Raw genomic sequence first — 26,754 nt, 5'->3', positions numbered from 1 at the left:
TGGTTACAAGAGTGATTATCAATCACATAGTTAATTTTCTTGTCCCTGCTCAGACCGTGATGACCTCAACCTGCCTGTTGCCTAGTTTGTTGCTGCATAGTAAAGTTATTAATTAAACAGAACTTTCCTTATAATAATCTTTGATATAATTTGTTTAATGGAATGCTTCTATGTTTTTGTACCGCATATGTAATGTTTTTCGATATGTTCCCTTGACAACCTATAGTAAGGGTAATTATGTTTGTCCACCTGTCCATTGACTCCTTCAACAACCAATTTTCCTTTCAGCCCTTGTTGGTAGATGCTACGGTTTCTATGACTTTTTATTCTTTCCCAATAAACTAAGGCTGTTAGAGTTCACATATTGGTTACCTATACTAACTATTCTCTCACCATCTTTATCATATATTCCTGTGTATGATAAAGGGGCAAAACTGTTAATTTCCCTGGAATTTCATCTGACCCATCTTGTATCTGATTTCCCTGTATATATTCTGATGTCTCCCTGGAACTCCCAGTGCTGTATCTTCCAAAGATTTCATAATGTTGAAACCTTTTGTATGTCTCAGGGAGAGACAATCCTGTTAAATTTGAACAGAGTTCACAATCTGTAATTATTCAAGGAATTTCTCCTAAATCCTTCCTTTATAGTCATTCCACTATTAGGATGAGTAAGTTTTACAATCAATAATAGACCTATAAATATGGACATACATGGATCCCTATATATATATATTGAAGAAGGAAATGTTGTTCCATCAGGCAGTGTGACTGCCTTGAGTCTTCTTGCAGAGACTGTGTCAAACAGCTTAGAGACCCTGGCTCCCAACATTCTTTGAAGTGAAAATAAAATGAATTTTAAAAAATTAACTTACATATGTTAAAAAAAAATTATACTATTGCTCCCTCCCTCTGCTACAGAATAGTGAGAACTGCCTCTTTCCAGGGGGGGCATATGCAATTCAACAAAACATCAGTGGTCTGTGGGTATTCTTTGTAAAGAACAGAGCTTGAGCTCATCGTTGCCATTTTGGGCCCTGCTCTGTCATAAATCAAATCCAAGCTTCTTTAACATTCAAAGCCCTTCATAACCTCACCTCCTCATACCTTCTTATACCTTCCTTATGCCTTGTCAGGTACTTGTTGCTTTTCAAGAATAAGACACTATTTTCTTTTGACTCCTGCCATTTTCTCTGACAATCCTCCATGCCTGGAATATTTTCTTTCCTCATCTGTCCACTGGCTTCCCTGGTTTCCTTTCAGACCCAAGTAGAATCTCATCTTTTTTTTTTCTTTTTTAGACTTTTCAAGGCAATGGGGTTAAGTGGCTTGCCCAAGGCCACACGGCAAGGTAATTATTCAGTGTCTGAGACCAGATTTGAACCCAGGTACTCCTGACTCCAAGGCCGGTGCTCTATCCACTGTGCAACCTAGCCGTCCAGAATCTTATCTTTTACAAGAAACCTTTCTGTCTTTTAATTATTTCCTCTCTATTCCCATATAAAATTTGCTTTTCATTTGTTGTCTCCCCATTAATTTTGATTTTCTGATTTTCTTCTTTTTGTATACCCAGGGCATAGTGCCTGGTCATAGTAGGTGTGATAAATGTTAATGAGTACCTCAGCCATTTACTACCTACCAATCATTTGATGGTTACCTTTTTGTTAACCCAAAATTTTTATTTTTCAGAGACAATGACTTTCCATGATTTGCAGCCAATTTGGTACTTGTAAGGTAGGATGTTTATCAAGTCTGTTTTGGAATCTAGCCTAGTTTTTTTTTTTCCTAAAAGGCAAAAATGAGATTGACCCAGAAGACTACAGAACCTATTATCTTCATAGTTTTTTTTTATTGTCTAATAATTAGACTGGCATAAAAGAAGCCAGTCTAACCTTCAGACATACCATAGTCAAGTGAACAATCACATTCTCTCTTCTGATTTGCCAAGTTTCTATAAGGGGAAATTTTTTTTTTGGGGGGGGGGGAGAAGGGAGTCTACCCGAACCAAGTGCTTTATCTTTCTTGAATATTTTTTTTTCCATGCAATGGCTAAAAGGAAGAAGGTACTTGCTGAATTTTGAAGGAAGGTAGGGATTCTGAGAATTTGGGGTGAGATGGGATCCAGAAAGAAGGGCTGTCTTTCTGTATTATCCACAATCACTTCCATTTAGAGGATGAGTAAAGGAAGGGAAAAGATGAATCTGAAACTCTTCTTTTGAAGGGCCTTGATTACTCGAATCCAATAATAGAGTAATTGGTGTCCCCAACTCTGGGAAGTGTTGTCTCAAGGCCAGGGTGGTGTGGGGAACGCAAAGAAATAAGAGTGGAGAGTATCTGAGACCGAGGGTAGACATAGATAACAGGAGACAGGAGGACAGGGACAAGAAAGCTGAACCAAGAAGGTAGTGGCAGCCCCGGGCATCGGGGAGCTGAGGCGTGGGAGGAGGTACCTCTTATTTGGAATGGGAGGCGGTACAAGGGAATGGAGAATGGAGTGAGGCTTGATGGTATGAGAGCAGCTGCATTGTGAGCGTGTTCCCGTGTGCGCCTGTGCACGAGCGCGAGTGTCAGCCTGTGTGTGTGTGTGCGTTTGTTGTCTTGGGTGTGTGTGGGTGTGTTTGTTGTCTTGGGTGCGTGTGTGTATGTGTGTGCGTGCGTGTGCTAGGTTGGGGGCGGGGGTCGGGGGCGGCGGCGGCTCTCACTGAATGGAAGGAAGAGGGGGCGGAGCTGGCTAGGCGCTGGGGCGGGGAGCGCCGAATGTAGGGCGCCCGGAGAGCTGGGAGCCGGGGGTCCCGCAGGCCTGCGGTCCGGCCGCCCCTCCGCGCGTGGGCGGGGAGAGGCGCTGTCGTCCGGCCCGCGGGCGCCCCCCACCTCCCCCGTCAGCCCCGGGCCAGGCGGGGCCGAGGCGCGGCGCTGCCGGGAAGCGGATCCCGTCTCCTCCCCAGCGGCTGCAGCGGGCGCCGCCGACATGACCGATAACATCCCTCTGCAGCCTGTCAGGCAGAAGAAGCGAATGGATGGCAAGCGGCGCGCCGGGTGAGCGCGGCTCGGGGGCGCGGGCGTGGGCAGCGGGGTCGAGCCGCCGAGGAGGAGGCTGCCCCGGCCCCGGTGCGGGGGTCCTGCTCCGGGCCCCGGTGCGGGGGCTCCTCCGGGCGGGCGCCCTGCCCCTGGGGGGGCAGCCTCCCTTTGTTTCCGGGGCTGCCGCGGCCCCAGCCTTCTTCCCACCCCTTCCCCGGGGCGCGGAGCGGGGCCCCCGAGGAGAGGGGGCGCGCGCCTGCGAGGCGGTGCGCCGCGGGCTCCGGGAGCCCCCCGGCCCGGGGAAGGGGAGGCGGCGGAGCTGACAGGTTGCCCCCGGAGCCTGCCTGACGCCATTGCCACTGACACGCCCAGCCCAGCCCCGCTCCGCGCCGCAGCCTCGGCCGCGGCGCCGGGGTCGCCGCCCGGACCGGGCCGGGGGCGAGATTCCCGCTGGGCAGCGGGCCTGGGCTCCCGGGGAGCGGCTGAGGCGGAGGGCGCCGAGCCGGGGAGCCCCCCGGGCCTACCTCCCGCCGAAGCTGCCGGGCTGACTCGGCATTCGCAGCCTCCCTCCCCCGCTCGGCGCTAAGCAGACACAGCCCAGGAAATACCTGGCCTGCCTGTGGACGGGCGCCGCCTTATTAAAAAAATGATTATTAGTGATTAGTAGTTATTCATTAATTAGCAATAATGGCCCCACTTGCTTAGGAACCTATTACTTTGGAGCTTAAAGGATAATTCTCCGTTTCATCTCCTGGGCGAGGGGGATGGAGTGAGTGGCGGATTCGTGTAATTTCTCGGCTTTCCCATCATTTCATCGGGGAAATAATTGTATGAGGACACACCCCGCGTGAGGTTGGCTCCCCGGGGTGCCCTCTGCCCTATCGCCCCTTGCAGAGGGAGATGTTGCAAGACGTCCCAGCTCGAAGGCAAGTTGCTGTACCTGCCCTGGTTTCCATACCCACCCTGGTGGTGTTCTTCCCTTTTCGACAAGCAAGACGCTATTGGAGGCACACCCTTGGCTCTTCCGCCTGGTCTTTCCATTTTTTGCAAAGGTGTCTCTTCACCCACACGGGCACATCCTGTCTTTTAACCTACGATAAGATACAGACCCCCTGGGGAGGGAGTGTTCCTGGGCAACAAGTTAATCACTCTTCTAACTCTAGAGTAAGTTTGTTTCTCCATTCATTTTGAAACATGCTTATCAGCTTAATGCTAGCAGACAAACCCAACTGAAGAGGGAAAGTCATTTTCATCTCCATCATCTCCTCCTCCTCCTTCTCTTTATCCTCTTCCTCCTTACCTCCCATCTTTTTCCTTCTCCTTTCTCCTTTTTTTTTAAAAAAAAACTAATTTTGAAGACAGAATACTTTTTGACTCCCCCTTCTTCATTCCTCACCAAAAAAACCCAAAGGAACAAATCAATAAGGACCACAAAAATCAGACAACTTACTGAACTTTTTGGGTTCATTGCCATTTGGGAAAATATCTGGTGAAAGAATATTTTTGTTTATACAGGACTACAACACTGACAACTTAGATATCTAGAACATCAGAGCTGAAAGAGTTTATAGAATATAGAATATTAGAGCAGGAATGGACCATAGAAATTATTTAGCCCCCCCCCCCATTTTGTTAGAGCTGTTAACTAAGGAGTAAGCCTGCACAATTTGGTTAGTTGGAGCTAGTTACAGCTGAGCCTGGAATCTAGGTGTCTAGCCTCTGAGCCCTTTTTTTGGTTATCTGTGATTTGCTCTCATAGGCCTTGAGTATTTGCCGGCAGTTTCTTGTTCAGAGTTCCATAAGACACCATTGATAAAATATCAATTTCTTATGGTGAAGAATGTGTGGGCTGGAGGAAAAATGGAACAAAATTGTGGGTGCTTTCTCTAGGTATTGGCAGAACTGTCTTCATCTTAGATTCCTGTTCTGTACATGGTGACAGCCACAATTAGCTTGTAAGTCTTTACTTTCAAACTCTTAGGTCATAACTCTTAGTTATTTAAGTTTATATATTTAGGGACTTGCCCTTGTTTATGTAAATTGAACTTTAGATACTCCTATATGCATTTATAGTTGATCCTATAATGCATATCAGGGGACTTACCTTTTCAATTCTGTTTTGCACATGCAAAATTAATTTTCTCCATGACTATACACTTTTGGATATGAGCTGTGAAGGTAGACATTTGAATTTGGAAAGATTTTTAGCAGCATTGAGAGAATTTTTGTGAAATGACATAATTAAGACCTAGAGATATAAAAAGGAATTTGTATTATGTATAACTTATAATATCTAAAATAATTCTCTTGTGACCATGTTGGATTAGAAATTTAAAACATTCTTGTTAGAATAAGTCTTATAAGGAGGTGTGAAAACTGTTATCCCCCCTTCTTCACCCCTCCCCTTTACAGAGGAGAATCTGAAGCTTCAGGAAATGCTATGATCCTTCTGAGGGTAATATTCTGATTTGAGAATACTTTCCCCTATTGCCTCCAAATGAAAAATCATGAATAATTAAATGGCAATTATGCACTGTGCTTTATGGGTACTGCTAACCTGGATTTCTTGAAATTTTCACACATGACATTTTAGTTTCTTTTTTCTGTGCTCAGGCATAGGCTCGCCCTTATGTATTCCTTCCTTGTCTCTCTCTCCCTCTTAGAATCCTTTGTTGTTCAGTTGTGTCTAGCTCTTTAGGACTCTGTGGAGCATACTGTCCATAGGGTTTTCTTCACAATGATACTTGAGTGGTTTGCCATTTTTCCTTATCCAGTGAATTAAGGCAAACAGAGGTTAAGTGACTTGCTCAGGATCATGCAACTAGGAAGCATCTGAAAGCTGTAATTCAATTATTTCTGACTCCAGGAACTGAACTATCCACTGAACCATCCAGTGGCCCCCTTAGAATCCTTAGCATCCTTCAAAATTAAAGCTTAAAAGATATCTCCTTCATGAGACCTTTCCTGTTTTCTACCCAGATGCTAGTGCCTTGAGCACCTTGGAACTTTTTTTTTGGTTTATCTTTATGAATTCTTACATGTGTACTATTATTGTCTGTCCCAATGGAATGTAAGTTCTTTGAAGCCAGGGACTGTTTCATTTTGTCTTTGTATCCCCAGGATCTATCACAATGCCTCATACAGAGTAGGAGCTTAATAAATACTTTTTGATTAGTGTATTAAGATAAATGAAACATAATTTTTCATGACTTTTGCAGAAATAAATGATCATCAAATTTAGTACATTATCCTATTTAGAGGATTGAAAGGAAAAGAGTTGGGATAAATTGTGTGATAACTTTGAGACAAAGATTATAAAAATACAGTACTATGCCTGTAGTCAGTGCTCAGTAAATACTGATGACATGAAATAGCTATTTACCTACATGTTTTGCAAAACTCCAGGTGAGTCAGATATTCCTAAAACATACTCAGGATGACCTTTACAAGCTTTATTAACTCATTCAGACCTTAGGGATACCATTTATTGCACCTTGGCAGTAACTTCCTGAATCATTTGAAAGAACCGTTGTGCATCTCTTTAAAGCTATCCTGTTTATTCTGGAAAACTAAATTACAGGGTGGAATCCAACTTCCAAAGTTGTAAAGTTAATCAATTTCTCCTTGTAGTCTCCTTTGTGGCTTCAATGGCATTGATATATAGAGGGCAGTAACAAAAGAACTAGAAAGAATAAAACAAGTTGTAGCCCAGGTGAATCTTAGTAACTGGGTAATCTTCCCAGAAAAAAATCAACCTAAATTGACAACAGTTCTTAGCCACAGAAAACTTGATACCAAAAAAAAAAAATGGTCAGTAGGATGCTGGAACTCGAGATAAGTTAGGAATAGATAAACCCTAACTGCCCTTGAAAATTTCAACTCAGATCCAGACACACTATGTTTCTGGGTTTTGAAAGAAGTGTGAGAGTTTGGCCCCATGGCAGCCACTTTTGAAAGATTATGGGGAAAAAGGAAATTAGAGAACAAATGTCCTCATCTTCACAAAAGGAGATATAAAGGGCCTCAAAACTTGGAAGACCTGAGTTGAAGTACTGCTTTGGACACTAAGTAGCTTTGGGACCTTGGGAAAGTCACTTTGCCATTGCTCTAGGCAACTCCCTTAAAACTAGGGTTCTTTTTAAAATTTTTTTTATTTATTTAAGGCAGTGGGGTTAAGTGACTTGCCCAAGGACACACAGCTAGGCAAGTCTGAAGTTGGATTTGAACTCAGGTCCTCCTGACCCCCCAGGCCCGGTGCTCTGTCCATTGTGCCAGCTAGTTGCCCAAGACAAGGGTTCTTAACCTTTCTTGTATCATGGATCTTTAGTATAAAGCCTTTAAGACCCTTCTCAGAATAATAATTTATTTATTTAATTTTGTTTTTTGTAATTAAATATAAAGATAGTTTTCAATTTTAATTTTTATAAGAGTTTGAGTTCCACATTTTTCTACCTCCCATCTTTCCCTTCTCCCTCCCCATGTCAGTAATAGATTATGCATGTACAGTCATGTTAAACATATTTCCATATTAGTCATTTTGTAAAAGAAGACTCAGAACAAAAGGGAAAAAACCATGAGAAAAAAGCACAACAAATTTTAAAAAGTGAAAGTAGTGTGCTTTGATCTATATTCAAATTCCACATTTCTTTCTCTGGATATGGATGGCATTATCATCTTTTGAAACTGCTTTTTGATCATGGTATTGCTGAGAAAGTAAAAGAAGAACAAAGTCTGTCTTAGTTGATCATCATGTAATATTATTAACATATGTAATAATCTGGTTCTGCTTGCTTCATTTAACATCAGTTCATATAAGTCTTTCAAGGTTTTTTTCATAATTTCTTACAGAAAAATATTATTCCATTACATACATATACTACAATTTGTTTAACCATTCCCCAATTAATGGGCATGCCCTCAACTTACATCAAGCTAATATTTTACAAAGCATAAAACAAAATTCTTAGGATTACAAAGTAAACCAGACATATTGAATTAATTATGTAATTCTTTTCCCATACAAATTCACAGAACCTCCCCCCCCTGAAATTTATCCGTAGAGCCTTTACCATACATGGTCCCCCCATGTTAACAACTTCTTCCCTGAGTCTATAAATTGGAGACAAGGTGCAAGCCTTCAGAAGAAATTTCCTCACTTGGGAGTTCCCCATGCCTATGAAATGACATCTCCAATCCCTATATCTGTCTCTAGTATAGGTGCCCAGGGCTTGGATAAAGATATGCTTCTGAAATTTATATGTGATCAGGGACCTACAAGGAACAGGATCCCAAAGATGTCAATAAGTTATCTATATCAGATTGTTTGCTGCCATGGAAAGGGGGAGGGGAAGGGAAGATTGTTAAAAATTGTCTTTGCATGTCTTTGTGAAATAAAGGGAAAGAAGATAATCTATAGGCTAGAACATTGGGATGAATCTAATGAGATGAAATTGAAATAATAAATGTGAAGTCTTATATTTGGGTTTAAAAATCAGTTTAAAAGTATAAGATAGGGGAGGTGTTGCTAGACAAGAGTTTTTCTGAAAAAAGAGCTTTAGGATTTTAATGGCTTGAAAATTCAGTAGGACAACAGAGTAATGAAGTCAAAAAAATTAAAAACCTAATGTGATTTTAGGCTACATTAAAAGAACCTTAGAGTCAAGAGTGAAGGGAATCATAGACCTTTGATTTTTGTCACTAGTCATATTGCATCGAGAGATTGTATTAATTTCTGAATGATAAATTTTAGGATTGATGTTGACAAACTAGATAGTGTTCAGACAAGGGTGATCACAGTAGTGAAGGTCCTTGAGTTTATGCTATAATGAGGATAGGTTGACAGAAATGGTAATGTTTAACTAGAGAAGACAAGATAGTTATCTTCAGTATTTGAAAGACTGTTATGAGAAAGAGGATTTAAACTTGTGCCTCAGAGGGTAGAATCTAATGCCAGGGGTGAACTATGAAGAAAGGCAGATTTATGCTTCATGGGAAGAGCAGCTTTCTAATAATTAGTCATTCAAAAAGAATACCTTGGGGAGGTAGTGGGTTCCTTCTACTTTTGAAGCAAAGGCTAGATGCCTACCTGTTTTGTGGGGAAATTATTTTTCAGTTGTGGGCTTCCATGGTTTCTGGGGTTTCTTCCAACTCTGAAATTATGCAGGCAAGGGTTTCAGAGGTAGAGAGGGTCAGAAAAATTATCAAGTCCAATGCCTTATTTTGCATAAAAGGAAACTGTTGGACAGATCAGAGAGGGTCAGCATTTAGACAGGAATTAAGGGTCCATTATGTGCCAGATGCTGTATGAGAGCATTGGGTAGATAAATTTTAAAAAAATGAAACATCCTCACTGTTTTTTATTATATTGTTTTGTTGAAAGGCAGATGGAGTTAAGTGACTTGCCCAAGGTCACACAGCTAGGCAATTATTAAGTGTCTGAGCCCAGATTTGAACTCAGGTCCTCCTGAATCCAGGGCAGGTGCTCTATCCACTGTGCCACCTAGTTGCCCCATCCTCACTTTTTTTGGTAAAGATTTTCTTTATTTTGAGTTTTACAATTTTTCCCCAGATCTTACTTCCCTCTCTCCACCCCCCCCCCCAGAAGGCAATTTGTCAGTCTTTACATTGTTTCCATGGTATACATTGATCCAAATTGAATGTGATGAGAGAGAAATCGTATCCTTAAGGAATAAGGAAGAAACATAAAGTATGAGAGATAGCAAGATCAGACAATAAGATATCAGTTTTTTTTTCTAAATTAAAGGTAATAGTTCTTGGTCTTTGTTCAAACTCCACAATTCTTACTCTGGAACATCCTCACTTTCAAGGAACCTGTGTTTTAGAACCAGAATTAAAACCCGGGTGCAATGTCTTCAAATCCAAATATTGAACTGATTATAGGGAGAAATAGCTTACGAGAAGGGGGAGGGGAATGGAAATATAGACGTGTGTGTGTGTGTGTTTGTGTGTGTGTGAGCGCAAGAAACAGACAGAGACAGAGAATTAGAGGAGTGTAAAGAGTTCTAACAACCAAGAGGTGGTGATAGAAAAAGCATGAGTTGCACTTTGATCTAGAGGTAATGAAGGAGTAGAATTAAGGCATGACAAATACACTGTAAAATTAAAAATAACAAAACCAAGAATACAGAAGCAGGGGTTAAAATGCTGAATTGAAGAAACTGTTAATAGGTTAGTTTGGAACTGGAAGTAATATTCTATTGTTTTGAAAATGTAGTCTGGAGACAGATTGTGAAGGGCTTTAATAGTCATTTGAAGTTTATATTTAACTCTAAAGACAGTGAGCTACTGATGTTTCTGTTACTGCAGAATGATGTGGTCAAGACATTTTAGGGAAAAATATTTTGGCAGAGAAGTGAAGGATGATTTGGAGAAGGAAGAGAATGGGTGCAGAAACTCATTAGAAGCCTGTTGCAGGAGTTCAAGTGAGAAGTAATAAGGGTAGTAGCCCTGTGAATGAAACTAAGACAATGGGTGTAAGAAATGTAGTAGAGGTTGAATTGACTAGACTTAGCAACTAATTGTATATGGAGGGTAAGGGAAATGGAAGAGTCAAAGTTGATTGCAGGATTGAGAAACTGGGCTACTGAAAGTATGGTGGTACCTTTAATATACATAGGGAAACTTGGAAGAGAGATTGAATTGCTGGGAATGATGTGGAAGGGGTGATGTTGAATAGTATCATTTTGGACAAGTTGATTTTGAGATGTCCATTGAGATGTTTGATAGAGAGTGATTTGGGTCTGAAACTTAGAAGAGTTAGGGTTGAATATGTTTATCTGGTAATCATCCACATTGAGATAATAACCAGAGGTGATAAGATCACTGAGTTAAAAGGAGGGATAGATCCTTGGGGAAGACTCATGTTGGAGGATGAGACATCCATGATCATCTAGGAAAGAAGAGATAGCAAGAGCAGCCAGACAATCAAGAGACCCAAGAGAGAGTAGTAGCAATTCAACAACAACAACTCAAGGCCAGTAGACATAAGTTTTTCTTAGGGACTAGAAATGTAAACATTTTTTTCTATTACTAAAAATCTGTCTTCTTTGCCTCCTATCTCTGCCATCCTTTGAAAGACAAAGAAAACTGAAACCCTTGTAATAAATAGGCATAATCAAATGAACAAATTTGTACATTGACTTTGTACCAAAAATGTATCTTACTCTGCATCCTGGATCCATCACTTCTGTCAGTATGTGAGTGCTTCAATATGAGTCCTTTGGAATTGTATTGCTCAGTGTTCTTAAATCTCAAGGTTGTTTATTTTTATATTGCTGTTATTGTATAAATTGTTTTCCTAGTACTTCTGTTCTTTCACTTTGCATCATATAAATCCAGAACTTAAATTTACAACATTGTTTGCTGTGTGACCTGGATTCCTCTGTAAGAGGACAAAAAAGTTTTATCAAACATACCAATCACTAATTTTTTTCTTGGGTTAACTGGAAACCAGGGAACTCAGATTCCTTTGGTGTCCACTCCGAAACAACTCCAAATTCTTTTCTTTCTTGAGAATTGAGTGGAAGGGGGGAAAAATACTCACATCCTACAAATGTAATTGTGAAGGTGATAGTTTACCAGTATAGGACACCAGAATTTGGAATTGGTGAATTATGGAACTTCAGATAGATTATCTCATTAATTATAAATATAGTTCATACTTACATGATTCTTTACTGTTTGAAAGTGCTTTCCTTATAACCCTAGGACACAGGAAATAAATAAATATTTCCACTTTATAGATGATGAAACAGGAACTCAGTTAAGTGAAAATGTACGGCTTTTAAGTGTTATACCCTGGTGACTGAAAGAAAAATCTTCTTTTCACTATTCTGTGACTGACTTTTTTACTTGATGTAACTCTTTTATTTCTTCAGATTCATGCTGAGAAGGAGATGAAAGATGACAAAAATGTTCTGTTGTGGATATGGGATCTGCACATTGCCAAAATGATCCTGTGTACAAAACTATACATTATAAGAATGGATCAAGCAAAATGTCTTCATTCTGATAGATTCAAGGTCCATCCAAGAAGCTCTATACTTGAAAGTAGTTCTTGAGTCTTCTCTTCCAGCTAGAAGTAATCTCTTGCTTTCTGAAATTCTTATTCTTCTTTGACCTTTCCCTTGGAAAGTATATTTTCTTTATATAGATACAAGACCTCTTGCACTGTAAGTTTCTTGAAGGCAAGCATTTGCTATTTCTCACAGTGAATTGGAAAATGGCATTTAATACACACTGATTAATTTTAAATGACCTTTTTAGCTGAAAATTCTTAGAAATGTAAGACCTGGCAGGGAATTAAGAGACCCTTTACTTCATCCAGCTCCGTACCCCCTCATTCTTTTTTTAAATTTCTTTTATTCTATCTATATGAAACAGTAGTTTTCAACATTCAAGATTTTGAGTTTTAAGTTTTTCCTCCTTTCCTCCCTTCTCCCCTTGACAGAGAAAACAATTTAGTATAGTCTTTACATATATATCCATTTTAAACATAGATCCATATTAATCATGTCATAAAAGAAGAATCAAATCCAAATGGAAGAAAAAATTAGAAAAAAACTGCAAAATACCTAAGACAGCTTTTAAATATTGAAGATAGTAAGCTTTGGTATTCATGTAAACTCTACAATTCTTCAGGATATTACAAATTCCTTAAAATTATCTTTGATTATTGTATTATTGAAATGAACAAGTTCATCATAGTTGATCATCATCCAGTGTTGCTGTTAGTGTGGATGATGTTCTTCTGGTTCTGCTCATTTCACTCAGCATCAATTCATGCAAATCTTTACAGGCATTTCTGAAATCCTGTCCCTCATGATTTCTTATAGAACAGTAGTGTTCCATCACATTCATATGCCACAATTTGTTCAGTCATTCCCCAGCTGATGAACATTCCCTCAATTTCTAATTCTTTGCTACTACAAAAAGAGCTATGAATATTTTTTGTACATGTGGGTTTTTTACCCTTTTTCATTATATCTTTGGGATACAGATCCAGTACCTTATTCTTTTTTTTAGGTTTTTTTTTTTTTGCAAGGCAAATGGGGTTAAGTGGCTTGCCCAAGGCCACACAGCTAGGTAATTATTAAGTGTCTGAGACCAGATTTGAACCCAGGTACTCCTGACTCCAAGGCCAGTGCTTTATCCACTATGCCACCTAGCTGCCCCTACCTTATTCTTTAAAATTTTTTTTCTTTAGTTCTTTTTTGTAAAGCAATAGGGTTAAGTGACTTACCCAAGGTCACACAGCTAGGTAATTATTAACTGTCTGATGCTGGATTTGAACTCAGATTCTCCTGACTCCAGGGCAGGTACTCTATTCACTATGCCACCTTGTTGCTTCCCCCCCCCCCCCACCTTATTCTTGGATAAAAACTTCTGAAACTGAGAAAGTGAAAGTGTCTTATTCTAGTCATCCAACTCAATCAATCTTGACCTTCTTTCCATGTCCTTCTATTCTAATTATACATTTGAAAAATGGGCACAAACTATTATTACCCTCCAAACAGAAGTGATATTTGAAGAGGTTGTGTTACTTAGTAACACAAGTAGAGTCTTGAAATTGGAGTCAGGAAGACCTGGGTTTCAGTCCCACATGCCACACTAGTTGTAATCCTAGATAAATCATAATTTTGTTTGAGTTCCATTTTTTTTTCTGTATAATGGGGATAATAATGTCTGTTGTAGTTGCTGTGAGGATCAAATGAGATAACACATATATAAAAAGACTTTGAAAACTTTTAATTAAAATAGAAATATGAACTATTATAACAATACAAAAAATGACCTACCTCTAAGAAGACATTTTTACTTAGTTGAATTGAATTGTAGTGCTGTCTTCTAAGAATTTGCCAGTGGTCCTAATCAGTACAACTTGGGCCACTTTTATTACTCTTGAATTGATTTAACTTAGTAAAAGAAGAATGAACATCCTGAAATGTTCTAAGAAAATAGAATATTGCCATTTGTAGCTTTCTAGATATTTTATTTCTTTTTTTTCATCTTGGCCTTACATTTAATAACATGCAGGATATACTGGGAGATAAGAAAGAGATTATGGGAGAAAGTACTGAATAGTCTATGTTTATATACTTGACTATAAATTTTTCTTCTTTTCGAAAAATAAATTTGTAGTGAAATATTTTGATATTGTATACATTAATTGCATTACTTGTGTCTCATCCCATAGAAGAAATTTTTTTAAAGAAAAAAAAGAAAAAATCATTCAGCAAAACTGAGCAATGCATAAAAAAATTAGACATCATATATATTGTCCCACACCAGTGGATCTCCAGCCTCTGCAAGGGGAGGAGGTGTCTTTTTATATCTTTCCTTTGGGAACTATGCTTTTTCTTTGTAATTTTGCAACATTTATTTCCAGTTATGTTGTAGTTTTCTTTTCTATTTACTTTGTTGTTGTCATTGAGTATATTGTTTTCATGGCTTTGCTAATTTCACTTTGTATCAGTTCACACAGGATTTTCCAGGCTTTTCTGTAGTTCTTATTTTTGGCATTTCCCTTACATTCATATATTATAATTTGTTTAGCTTTTCCTAGTTTACATATCCTTTGTTCCATTTTCTTTACTCCTGTAAAAAATGCTGATTGTAATTTTATAATTTGGTATATTTGAAAACTTTATTTTTTATCAATAACTTGTCTGGAGTAGAAGAATTTCTGTGCCAAGGGTATGGAAGTCTTAGCTGTTTTATTTGCAAAATTCCAAATTGCTTTCCAAAATGATTGTACTAAACCATTGCTTAACCAGCAACACATACTGTGTCTATTTTTCCACAACTCCCTTCTTTTTTTGTTATTGTTGCCAATTTTCTGGGTATGGAGTGAAACCTCAAAAGTTTTAAAAATTTATTTCCCTTAATATTAATGACCTCGAACTCTCTTTACATAGTTACTATTATTTGACCATTTTTGTATTGGCTTTTTTTGACTTATTAAATTACATTTACTAGTTTCCTCCTTAGCAAGCTTTAGTTATTTAGCCTACCATCTTCATCCTCATCTTATTTTGTATCTTGTAATCTATCCTTTGTCAACAGGCAATCTACAATGTCATTAGACTTATATGGAAACCAGGCTTATTACAAGAGGAATGAATATGCATATGAAACTCAAAGAAGTGTGCCTATTTATGACTTTACAGCTAAAGGAAGAGGAGAAAACAGGAAGGGGTGTGGTATGAGGGGAGGGGAAAGGTGCAGTAACCCATCCTGAAGAGGAAGAGCAAGGTGATAGCAAAAGTCAAATTCTTTTCCCTTGGAAAAATTAGACTATAAAGCTAGAAGACTGCTTATCTACAAAGGACCCCAGCTGCACAAGCATTTTTGCTAGCTTGGCACAGATTGGCTGGTTCCTATATTGCCTCCAAAGGACCTACAGGGAATCCAGTTTGGGGTGCAAAGGACAAATTATGTAAGCTTGGGGGGGGGCATTGTCCTTGAAACATTCAGAGTCTCCTGAATGCTGCTCTGGGTTCAATGTTTCTGATAAATATGGCAACTAAATAAAACAGTTCTGGGGATTCCTCAGTAGCCCTTAACATTTTGGATCTCCAAGCTCTGGTACTCAGCTCTTCGATCTTCAACTTTGAACTAGCTTCTTTTAAGTCCCCATTAAAATCTAGTCTTCTACAGGAAACCTTTTACAACCTCTCATAATTCTAGTCTTTTTCCATTTAAAAATTATTTCCTATTTATCTTGTTTATAGCCTTGTTTGTATGTATTGTTTATGTGTTGTCTCTCCTGGAAGTTTGCAAACTCCTTGAGGGCAGGGACTTTTGCCCTTTTTTTATCCATGGTACTGGGCACAGTTGCTAGCATATGATGTTTTCTCTGAAGAAAAAACTGTTTCTATTCTTTGTAATTAGTACATTAAAATATCCATACCAATATTAGTACATAAAATACCCAGGTCCTTTAAATTATTGATTTTTAGCAAGGTTTACTTTTATTTTTTTGTAAGGCAAATGGGGTTAAGTGGTTTGCCCAAGGCCACACAGCTAGGTAATTATTAAGTGTCTGAGGTCAAATTTGAACTCAGGTACTCCTGACTCCAGGGCCAGTGCTCTATCCACTGAAGGTTTACTTTTAAAAGTACTTTTAAAAATTATTCTTACGTTTTTTCCAGTTTCAGTTTTATTGATGCTTTGTTTTTACATTATATTACAGATTACTTCCTCTTCAAGGAGAATATGGTCCTCATTAAATTCTCTCTTAACAAATAAAATAGATAAGTACAAATTGACTTACAAAATGACTTCATTTGATAGCATATATAATATTCTGTGCCCTTGGTTCCCATTCTACCTAGAGAAGGAAAGTGAGTTTTATTGTTCTTTGAGGCCAAGACTAGTAATTGCAATGAATTTTCATTCACCTGTTATTTTTGTATACATTCATTTAGTAATTTCATCTACTACTTTTTGTTGAGTTAGGATTTGATAGGTTTGTGCATTGGAGAATACTTGTTGTCTAACATATTAAAATGATATTGATTGTTAATCTAAAAACATTAAACTGTTGCTCACATAAAAAGAAAGCTAAATCTGCCAATACTTTGGTGATCCACAATAGTATTTTATTTAACAGTTATATGATTTTTATAAAATCATAAAATAAAAAAATCATAAAAATCTGGTTTTCAGATTGTTTCATGTACCAAATTGGGTGAGTTCATTAAAGCATAATATTCTGCATGCTGTAATAAATTAATACAGATCTCAGGCCAAAGATCTAAAGTTCTGGCTCAGATAGATACTGGCACAAATTAGTCTCCATTCTAAATCTGAGTTTCCTGATTTATAAATGAAGAAATGACACTAATTTATTGTAATTTTCCTCATTGTCTTTGAGTTGTTATGTGATAAGTACTTTGTAAATCTTAAGCAAATATAGAAATGTAATCTATTAATTTTTGATCTTTTAAACTCTTAAAAAAAAGACTACTTATTTTACCTAAATTGAATTTCTAAAGACCCATGTAAGTACCTGGTGTTATATGGTTGGTAGCTTAGAGACTTGACTGGGTGATGTTTTAAAAGTTTATTTAACTCCAGAATTCACGATCTCTGGTGGAAGAAAGAAAAGAAACTGACAAATTTGAACAAGAATGGAAGGAAGGGTAACTCTGCTATACAATCATTGTTTCTTTATTGAAAGTCAGCCTGCTCTTCAAGAGTCAGATCATGAAATTCTAGAAAGGAATAGAGTCTAACAGGAAAGGAAGTTTCTGTATAAACACTGCCCTCTTTATAAAAAACGTCCCAGATACCATCTTTTGACTTCATACTTTTAGTAAATCTAGGGTAGATCTGTTATGACAAAAGATGAAGTTGTATTTATTTAAATCATTTCACTGGCACAAAGGTCTACTTAGAACAGCCTTGTCACTTGTCCTTTTAGTATACCTTGTGCTCTTTCAGAAACCAGTTGGACCAGAAATCCTTGTTTGGGTTATTAGACTTAATATTATTCAGATGACTGTAGAAGTCATGAATCCAGTACCAGTAAAATTTGTAATGAAGGGAGCCATGAGGAGAGAAGGAATCCTTTTCTACTAACAAACATTTCGATAATACTGAACTTTTTTGTGTATTAATACCATAACCCTTTCTTTTAAAGAGCTGATGATTCTCAAAGGATTTTCTTTATGTTGTTTGAAATTTGGAATTTTGTATTTAATTACATGGTGGGCAGCAAAGTAATTCAGACTTCTGGCTAAATGAAAATCACTTTCCTTAGGTTTGGTTTCAGATAGGTTCATGTGCCATAACTGAATAATTATTTCCATGTGTTCCTTCTCATTAATAGCCTTACAGTAATTATTTGCTATTGCTACTAAAACCTATTTTGTTGTAAATATGCTTTTAATTTCTTATTTATTTTTGAGAGAATAAAATTGTTTAAAGTTTGTAGAGATATAACAGAGGTAAATATAATCGTATAATGTATCTCAAATTTATACTATATCAAATTTGATTTGTTTTCTAACTTTTTGATTAGATGCTTTCAGATGGGGAGAAATGACTGAATGACTGGATTAGGGAGAATTTAATGCTTTATCCTCAGAAGCATAGTCTATTGATTCCTTCAGTGTAATTAGAAGAGACCAGGCATAGTTTCTGTTCTGCTATTTCTCTACATTGTATAATGGATACTAGATGAACAACCTTATTAATAGAATAGAAGTAGAGAGGTAATGATGGGTATGAAGAAAACCAAACCCAAACTCTGGGACTGGATATATTCCTCAAAACTTTGTTTCATTTTTAGCTAGATGAGATCAGGTTAAGAGGTGATACTTCAAAAGGACCTTAAAAGATTCCAGTCGGCAGAGATGTAGAGGGTATGCTTACTAAGCATTCTAGAATCCAGAGAGGGGAAGATGCCATATGAGAACAAGCAAAATGATGTAATGAAGTTAGAGGAGCTGAATGCTTACTTTGGGCAAATCATTTCACCTTTGCTTCAGTTTTTTCACCTGTAAAATGGAGATAATAATAACATTTCTTCTAGATTAGTACTTTTTTTTTTTTTGCAAGGCAATGGGATTAAATGACTTGCCCAAGGTTACCCAGCTAGATAATTTAGTGTCTGAGGTTGCATTTGAACTCAAGTCCACTTGACTCCAAGACTGGTGCTCTTTCCACTGTGTTTAAAGTGTTTTGCAAATTTTAAAGTACTATATAAATGCTAGTTTATTATCACTAATACTATTGCTATTGCTGCTGCTACTACTATTACTACTACTACTACTACTACTACTACTACTACTACTACTACTACTACTACTACTACTACTACTACTACTACTGTAACCTGGATGGTTTAGTACTACTACTATAACCTGGATGGTTTAGTAAGTAAAACCTGGGGGTTTTGGGGGAATCGTGTTGTTCATTTGTTTCAATTATGTCCACCTCTTAGTGATTTCATTTGATATTTTCTTGTCAAAGATATTGGAGTGGTTTGCCATTTCCTTCTCCAACACTTTTTACAGATGAGGAAACTGAGGACAACAGAGTTAAATGACTTAGCTAGAGTTATATAATTAGTGAGCATATGAGGCCAGATTTGAACTCACAAAATTGAGAATTCTGTCTCCAGACCAAGGAATTTTATTCACTAGCCACCTAGAAGCAAATTCTGAAAATATATATTTAAATGTAAAGTTACAAGTTTTCCTTCCCTTCCTATACCCTGTTGGTTAGTTCACAGTTAGAATATTCTATTCTATTCTCAGGACGACTTTTTTTAGGAGGGGAAGGCAATCAGGTTAAGTGACTTGTCCAGGGTTGCCCAAACAAGTGTCTGAGGCCAACAAGTGTCAATTCAGTTTTTCCTGACTTAAGGGATAATGCTCTACTTAACTGTGCTAACTAGTTGACCCAGGAGCACACTTTTTTTCCCCACATGGCAATGTGGTTAAGTGACTTGCCCAAAGTCACAGAATTAAGTAATTTTTAACTGTCTGAGGTCAAATTTGAACTTGGGTCCTCCTGACTCTAAGGCTGGTGCTCTATGCACTCTATACACCCAACTGCCCCTAGGAGCACATTTCAAAGACACTGGCAAGTTGCTGAGTTAGGTCAGGATGGTGTATAGACTTAAAATTATGTTATATGAAAAATAGTTAAAGGAACTAGGAATTTTAGCTTGTCAATAAAACTGTGCATATCTGTGTGTGTGTGTGTGTGTGTGTGTGTGTGTGTGTATAAAAGGAAAGAATATGATTAGTCTTACACTATTTCAAAAACTCATGAGCAGTGAGGATTCACTTTATTCTTTGTAGTTATAGAACAAAACTAAGATCTGTGATTGAATGATATAGATATAATTTTGGCCTAATTTTGGCTTAATATAAGAAAGACTTAAAGAAATTAGAACTGTCTAAACATGAAAAATAATACTTTATGAATTCCCCATTAGTAAGAAGTAATTAAGTAGAGTTGAATGATCACCTGATGCTCAAGAGGAGTTTTTTATATTGTAGCACAAATAAATAATGGTTTTAGAGCTGAAAGACTTATTAAAAGTAATTTAATGCAATCCTCTTAGAAGTTATGGGTGCCCATGGTTTTCCACAAAATAAATGGCAAAATTAGAATTCAAACATATCTTTTAACTCTGCAGAGTGTGAACTAGTCTTTCCATTTGACTTATCTCTCAAGGAAAGAAGTTAGACTAGGTAATTGTTCCCTTCCACAATTGTTAAAATTCTATACTTCCATCCAAGGAGCTGTTCATCTTTATATAAAAACATTTCATATAATTTTATAACTACTTGTTAATTTCTTATAGTTAGTTAAACTTATTCCTATTTTGTAATTTATTGAATATGGGATTGCTTTTCTTTGTATTAAAAATACTGCAGAAAATTTTAAATAAATGAAACAACTCAGTGTATTGAGTTTCTTATACACAATAGGTACTCAGTTAACTTTGAGTTGAGTTGGATTGTGACTTGAAGCTGAAATGGTTATGTTGACATAATTTTTTGGTATATAACTATTCTTATTAATTATTCAGGATTATTGACTAATAATTGATAGAATCATAGATTTATAATTAGAAGAAACCTTTGATATCATTGAATCCAATCTCTTTATTTTGCTGATAAGCTGAAGCGCACAGAGAGGTTAAGGATCTTGCTCAGGGTCACATAGTTAATGAGGTAGTTCTTTCTGTCTCTGAGTCCAGCCTTCTATCCACTACTCTACCCTGCTTATCTAAATAAACCCTTTCAAGTTATAGAATCTGAGTTCTGAGGAGTTTTGGCTGTCTTTTTCAAATTGTGCATTACAATCTAAATATATTTATCCAGTTTTTCAGATCAGTCCATTAGCAGTTCATTAAACATTAATTAAGCATCCATTATGAACCAGGCCTTTGATTGAATATCTTCAGTGAAGTCCAAATGTTTTGTGGGCAACCTGTGCCACTTTTGAGTAGTTATAATGGTTAAAAAGTTTTCCCTTGCTTGAAGACTAAATCATCTTTTTTGCAAGAATCTCCCACTGTATTGGGATTTATGTCTCATTTGAAAACTTAAATACTTTCCTTATGTATCTATGACACAGTGAGTGTGTGCTATTTCCTTTTGGATTACCAGTTGGATTTGTCCTTTCTTACCTATCCTTCTAAAAAAGGTGAAAACAAGACTGACAACTTTCTTTATCACTGAATAAAATTCCTGTTGGAAGGAGTTGCAACCCAAAAGATAAACAAATAAAAAGGCTATTGGTGGTGCTTGGCATCAGACCTTTCTCAACAAGTTTAAGATTACCCAAGACCCAGAGGAAAGTAATAATGGAAAGATAATGACTTTTATGTAGATGGAAACCTATGTTTTATTCTTCATTCTGGGTTTATCACAACCCCTGGAGTGTCATTTGTGGTTTGTCACAGCAATCAGAGTTAATTTTATTTCATATTAGTCTAAACAAATAAAGGAATGGCAAGGGGGAGATTTACACTCTAGAATTAAACAAAATCATTGAAGAAATGGTAATTCAAAGGTCCAGGAATTTCTGATTTAAGAAATTTATAGATCTTTGTTCACAGGTTATAGGACCCTAGGATTTAGGACTGGAAAAGGATGTGGAGAGCTATATGTTTTAATCTTCTTATTTTGAAGTTGAGACAACTTATAGGAAGTGATTTGCATTTGTTTTGGAAAATAATAACCTTGCAATAATTAAATTTCAAGTATGAGATTGATCTTATATTCATAATAGAGGTTTATATTTATGCAGGGATTTATGGTTACAGAAGCACTGCCATATTATCTCATCTGAAACTCAAAACCATCCTGTGAATAGGAAATACAAATAATATTATTATCATCCCTTTTAACATATGAAGAAAATGAAGCCCAGAAGACAAAGATGTCTTATTTAACTTAGACAGATAGTAAGCAGCAGAGAGATAGGATGTCAGCCTATGTCTTTTGACTTTGAATATAGTGCTTTTTTTTGGGAGATGGCTTTTATTTTTATATTATTTATATTTATTTATTTCTATATTATTTATTTTTATTTATTTATTACTCCCTAGAGAGTAATTTCTTGTCCAAAGAATATAAAAGAGTAACAGAGAAAAAAAAGTTCAGCAAAAGTAACCAAACAGGGGTGGCTAGGTGGCACAGTGGCCTTTGGCAAGTCACTTAACCGTATTTGCCTTGCAAAAAAAAAGTAACCATACACATCAATAGCTTCTTTTTTTTTTAGGGTTTCTTTTTTTAGGTTTTTGCAGGGTAAATGGGGTTAAGTGGCTTGCCCAAAGTCACACAGCTAGTTAATTATTAAGTGTCTGAGGGTGGATTTGAACTCAGGCACTGACTCCAGGGCTGGTGCTCTATCCACTGCACCACCTAGCCACCCCCACATCAATAGTTTCTAGCAGAATAAACAGAGTTCCTTACTCAGAAACGAGGGAGGTGCATTTCTTTCTCCCCTCCTTTTTTTAAAAATAATTTTTAAAAGATTTTATTTATTTTGAATATTACAGTTTTTCCCCTAATCTTGCTCCCCCCCACCTCACCACAGAAGGCAATTTGCCAGTCTTTGAATTATTTCCATGGTGTACATTGATCCAAATTGAATGTGATGAGAGAGAAACCATATCCTTAAGGAAGAAACTTAAAGCAAAAGATCAGACAATAAGATATCAGTTTTTTTCCCCTAAATTAAAGGTAATAGTCCTTGGTCTTTGTTCAAACTCCACAGTGCTTCCTCTGGATACAGATGGCATTCTCCATTGCAGACAGCCCCCAAATTATCCCTTATTATTGCACTGATGGAATGAGCAAGTCTATCAAGGTTGTTCATCACCCCCATGTTACTGTTAGGGTGTGCAATGCTTTCTTGGTTCTACTCTTCTCACTCAGCATCAGTTCATGCAAGTCCCTCCAGGCTTCCCTGAATTCCTGTCTCCCCTGGTTTCTAATAGAACATGACATACATATACCACAGTTTGCTAAGCCATTCCCCAATTGAAGGACATTTACTTTGATTTCCAGTTCTTTGCCACCACAAATAGGGCTGCCATGAATATTTTTGTACAAGTGATGTTTTTACCCTTTTTCAATATCCCTTCAGGGTATAGGCCCAAGTAGCAGTATTGCTGTATCAAAGGGTATGCACATTTTTGTTACCCTTTGGGCATAGTTCCAGAAAGGTTGGATGAGTTCACAGCTCCACCAATAATGTATTACTGTCCCAGATTTCCCACAATCCTTCCAACAATGATCATAGTTCTTTCTGGTCATATTGGCCAGTCTGAGAGGTGTGAGGTGGTACCTCAGAGATGCTTTAATTTGCATTTCTCTAATAAGTAATGATTTAGAGCAATTTTTTATATGACTATGGATCTCTTTGATCTCATCTGTAAATTACCTTTGCATATCCTTTGACCATTTGTCAATTGGGGAATGGCTTTTTTTTTTAATTTGACTCAGTTCTCTGTATATTTTAGAAATGAGTCCTTTGTCAGAAATACTAGTTGTAAAGATTGTTTCCCAGTTTGCTACATTTCTTTTGAACTTGGTTACAGTGGTTTTGTCTGTGTGAAAGCCTTTTAATTTAATGTAATCAAAATCATCTAGTTTGTTTTTAGTGATATTCTCCATCTCTTCCTTAGTCATAAACTGCTTCCCTTTCCATAGATCTGACAGGTAAACTAGTCCTTTGATCTTCTAGTTTGCTTATAGTATTGTTTTTTTTTAACATCTAAATCCTGTATCCATTTTGATCTTATCTTGGTATAGGGTGTGAAGTGTTGGTCTAATCTAAATTTCTTCCATACTAACTTCCAATTTTCCCAGTGGTTTTTATCGAAGAGAAAGTTTTTATCCCAATAGCTGGACTCTTTTTGGTTTTTCAAACAGCAGATTACTATAATCATTTCCTGTTTAGCCAATACCAGACAGTTTTGATGATTGATGCTTTATAATATAATTTTCGATCAGATAGGGCTAAGCCACCTTTTTGTGTACTTTTTTCATTGAATCCCTAGAAATTCTTGATTTTTTATTTCTCCATATGAATTTACTTACCACTTTTTCTAACTCATTAAAGTAATTTTTTGGAATTTTGATTGGTAGGACACCAAATAATTAGTTCATTTAGGTAGAATTGCCATTTTTATTATATTAGCTCGACCTATCCATGAGCAGTTGATGTTGCCCAGTTATTTAAATCTGATTTTATTTGTGTGAGAAGTGCTTTGTAATTGTTTTCAAAAAGTTTCTGAGTCTGCCTTGGCAGGTAGACTCCCAGGTATTTTATATTGTTTGAGTTTACTTTGAATGGGATTTCTCTCTAACTCTTTCTGCTGTATCTTGCTAGTCATATATAGAAAAGGTGAGGATTTATGAGGGTTTGTTTTATATCCTACAACTTTGCTAAAATTGCTAATTGTTTCGGATGATTTCTTGGGATTCTCTAGGTATACCATCATGTCATCTGCAAAGAGTGAGAGTTTTGTCTCTTCCTTCCCAATTCTAATTCTTTCAATTTCTTTTTCTTCTCTTATTGCTGAAGCTAACATTTCTAACATAATATTGAATAGTAGTGATGATAATGGGCATCCTTCACTCCTGATCTTATTGGGAATACCTCTAGCCTCTCCCCATTGAATATAATGCTTGTTGATGGTTTCAGATAGATACTGCTTATTATTCTAAGGAATACACTCTCTAGTGTTTTTATTAGGAATGGGTGCTGTATTTTGCCAAAACCTTTTTCAGCATCTGTTGATATAATCATATAATTTATAATAGGCTTGTTGTTGATATAATTAATTATACTAACAGTTTTCCTAATATTGAACCAACCCTGCATTCCTGGGATAAATCCTAGTTTGGTCATAATGTATTATCCTAGTGATAACTTGTTGTAATCATTTTGCTAAGATTTTATTTAAGATTTTTGCATCTATATTCATCAGGGAGATAGGCCTATAACATTCTTTCTGTGTTTTAACTCTTCTTGGTTTGGGTATCAGCACCATATTGGTGTCATAGAAAGAATGAGGCAGAGTTCTGTCTTCCCTTATTTTTTCCAAAGAATTTATATAGAATTGGAACCAATTGTTCCTTAAATGTTTGGTAGAATTCACTTGTGAATTCATCTGGCCCTGGAGATTTTTCTTAGGGAGTTCAATGATGGCTTGTTGAATTTCTTTTTCTGAGATAGAGTTGTTTAGGTATTTAATCTCCTCTTCATTTAATCTGGGCAATTTATATTTTTGTAATATTCATCCATTTCACTTAGATTGTCAAATTTATTGGCATAGAGTTGGGAGAAATAATTCCTAATTATTACTTTAATTTCCTCTTCACTGGTGGTGAGTTCACTGTTTTCATTTATGATACTAGCAATTGGGTTTTCTTCTTTCTTTTTTAAAATCAAATTGACCAGAGGTTTATCATTTTATTGGTTTTTTCATAAAACCAACTTGTTTTTATTTTTAATTCAGTTTTTTTTGCTTTTGCATTTATTAATTTCTCCTTTAATTTTTAGAATTTCTAATTTGGTATTTAATTTGGGGTTTTAAAATTTGTTTTTTTCTCTAATGTTTTTAGTTGCATATTTAGTTCATTGATTTTTTCCCCTATTTTATTCATTTAAGCATTTAAAGATATAACATATATATATCCCCTGACAGCTGCTTTGAGTGAATCCCATAGGTTTTGCTATGTTGTTTCATTATTGTCATTATCTAGGATGAAATATTTAATTCTTTCTATAATTTGTTGTTTGATCCACTCATTCTTTAAAATGAGATTATTCAGTTTCTAATTAGTTCTGGGTCTGTATCTCCCTGGCTCAATATTGCATATGATTTTTTTTTTTTTGCATTATGATCTGAGAAAGATGTATTCACTATTTCTGTCTTTCTACAATTGATCATTAGGTTTTTATGCCCAAGTACATGGTCAATTTTTTGTGTAAGTGCCATGTATTGTAGAAAAAAAAGGTATATTCCTTTCTATCCCCTTTCAGTTTCCTCCATAAGTCTATCTCATGTATGTCTAGGTTTTCTAACAATCTATTTACCTCCTTAACTTCTTTCTTGTTTATTTTATGATTCCATTTATCTAAATCTGAGAGGGAGTTTGAGGTCTCCCACTAGTGGAGTTTTGCTGTCTATATCTTTCTGTAGCTCTTTCAACTTCTCCTCTAAGAGTTTGGATGTTGTCCCATTGGGTGCATATACATGTTTAATATTGAAATTATTTTATTGTTTATGGTACCTTTTAGGAGGATATAGTTTCCTTCCTTATCTCTTTTAATGCTACCTATTTTTTGCAGCTGCTTTGTCTGAGATAAGGATTGCTACCCATGCTTTTTTCACTTAAGCTGAAGCAAAATATATTTTTCTCGAATCTTTTACCATTACTCTATATGTACCTTGTGCTTCAAATGAGTTTCTTGTAAGCATCATATTGTAGGATTCTGGTTTTTAATCCACTTTGCTATTCACTTACTTTTTAAGGGAGAGTTCATCCCATTCACATTCAAAGTTATAATTACTAACTCTTTATTGCCCTTCATCTTATTTTCCCTCTCTTTGTATTTTTCGCCCTTTTTCCTCCTATCTGTATTCCCCAGTATTTTGTTTCGGAATACTACCACCCTCAGTTTGTTTGCCCTCCTTTATCAACCCCCTCCCCTTTCTTTCCCCTTTCC

The 26,754-nt window shown here is 36.7% G+C and overlaps 1 protein-coding gene across 1 annotated transcript in view; it reads left to right on the top strand.

Annotated features, from left to right (window-relative positions):
* Positions 1-2,898: 2,898 nt before the first annotated feature.
* ATP9A (ATPase phospholipid transporting 9A (putative)) overlaps positions 2,899-26,754 on the top strand; it is a 220,876-nt gene continuing 197,020 nt past the window's right edge. The window contains exon 1 of the mRNA XM_074210265.1: positions 2,899-3,036. Coding sequence (XP_074066366.1) covers positions 2,969-3,036 — 68 coding nt within the window. The 5' untranslated portion in view covers positions 2,899-2,968. The remainder of the gene's footprint in view (positions 3,037-26,754) is intronic.

Source organism: Macrotis lagotis, chromosome 1, assembly GCF_037893015.1.
Source record: "Macrotis lagotis isolate mMagLag1 chromosome 1, bilby.v1.9.chrom.fasta, whole genome shotgun sequence".
Classification (NCBI taxonomy): Eukaryota; Metazoa; Chordata; class Mammalia; order Peramelemorphia; family Peramelidae; genus Macrotis; species Macrotis lagotis.
The sequence above is the reverse complement of the archived record's forward strand: the minus strand, read 5'-3'. Positions and strand labels throughout refer to the sequence as shown.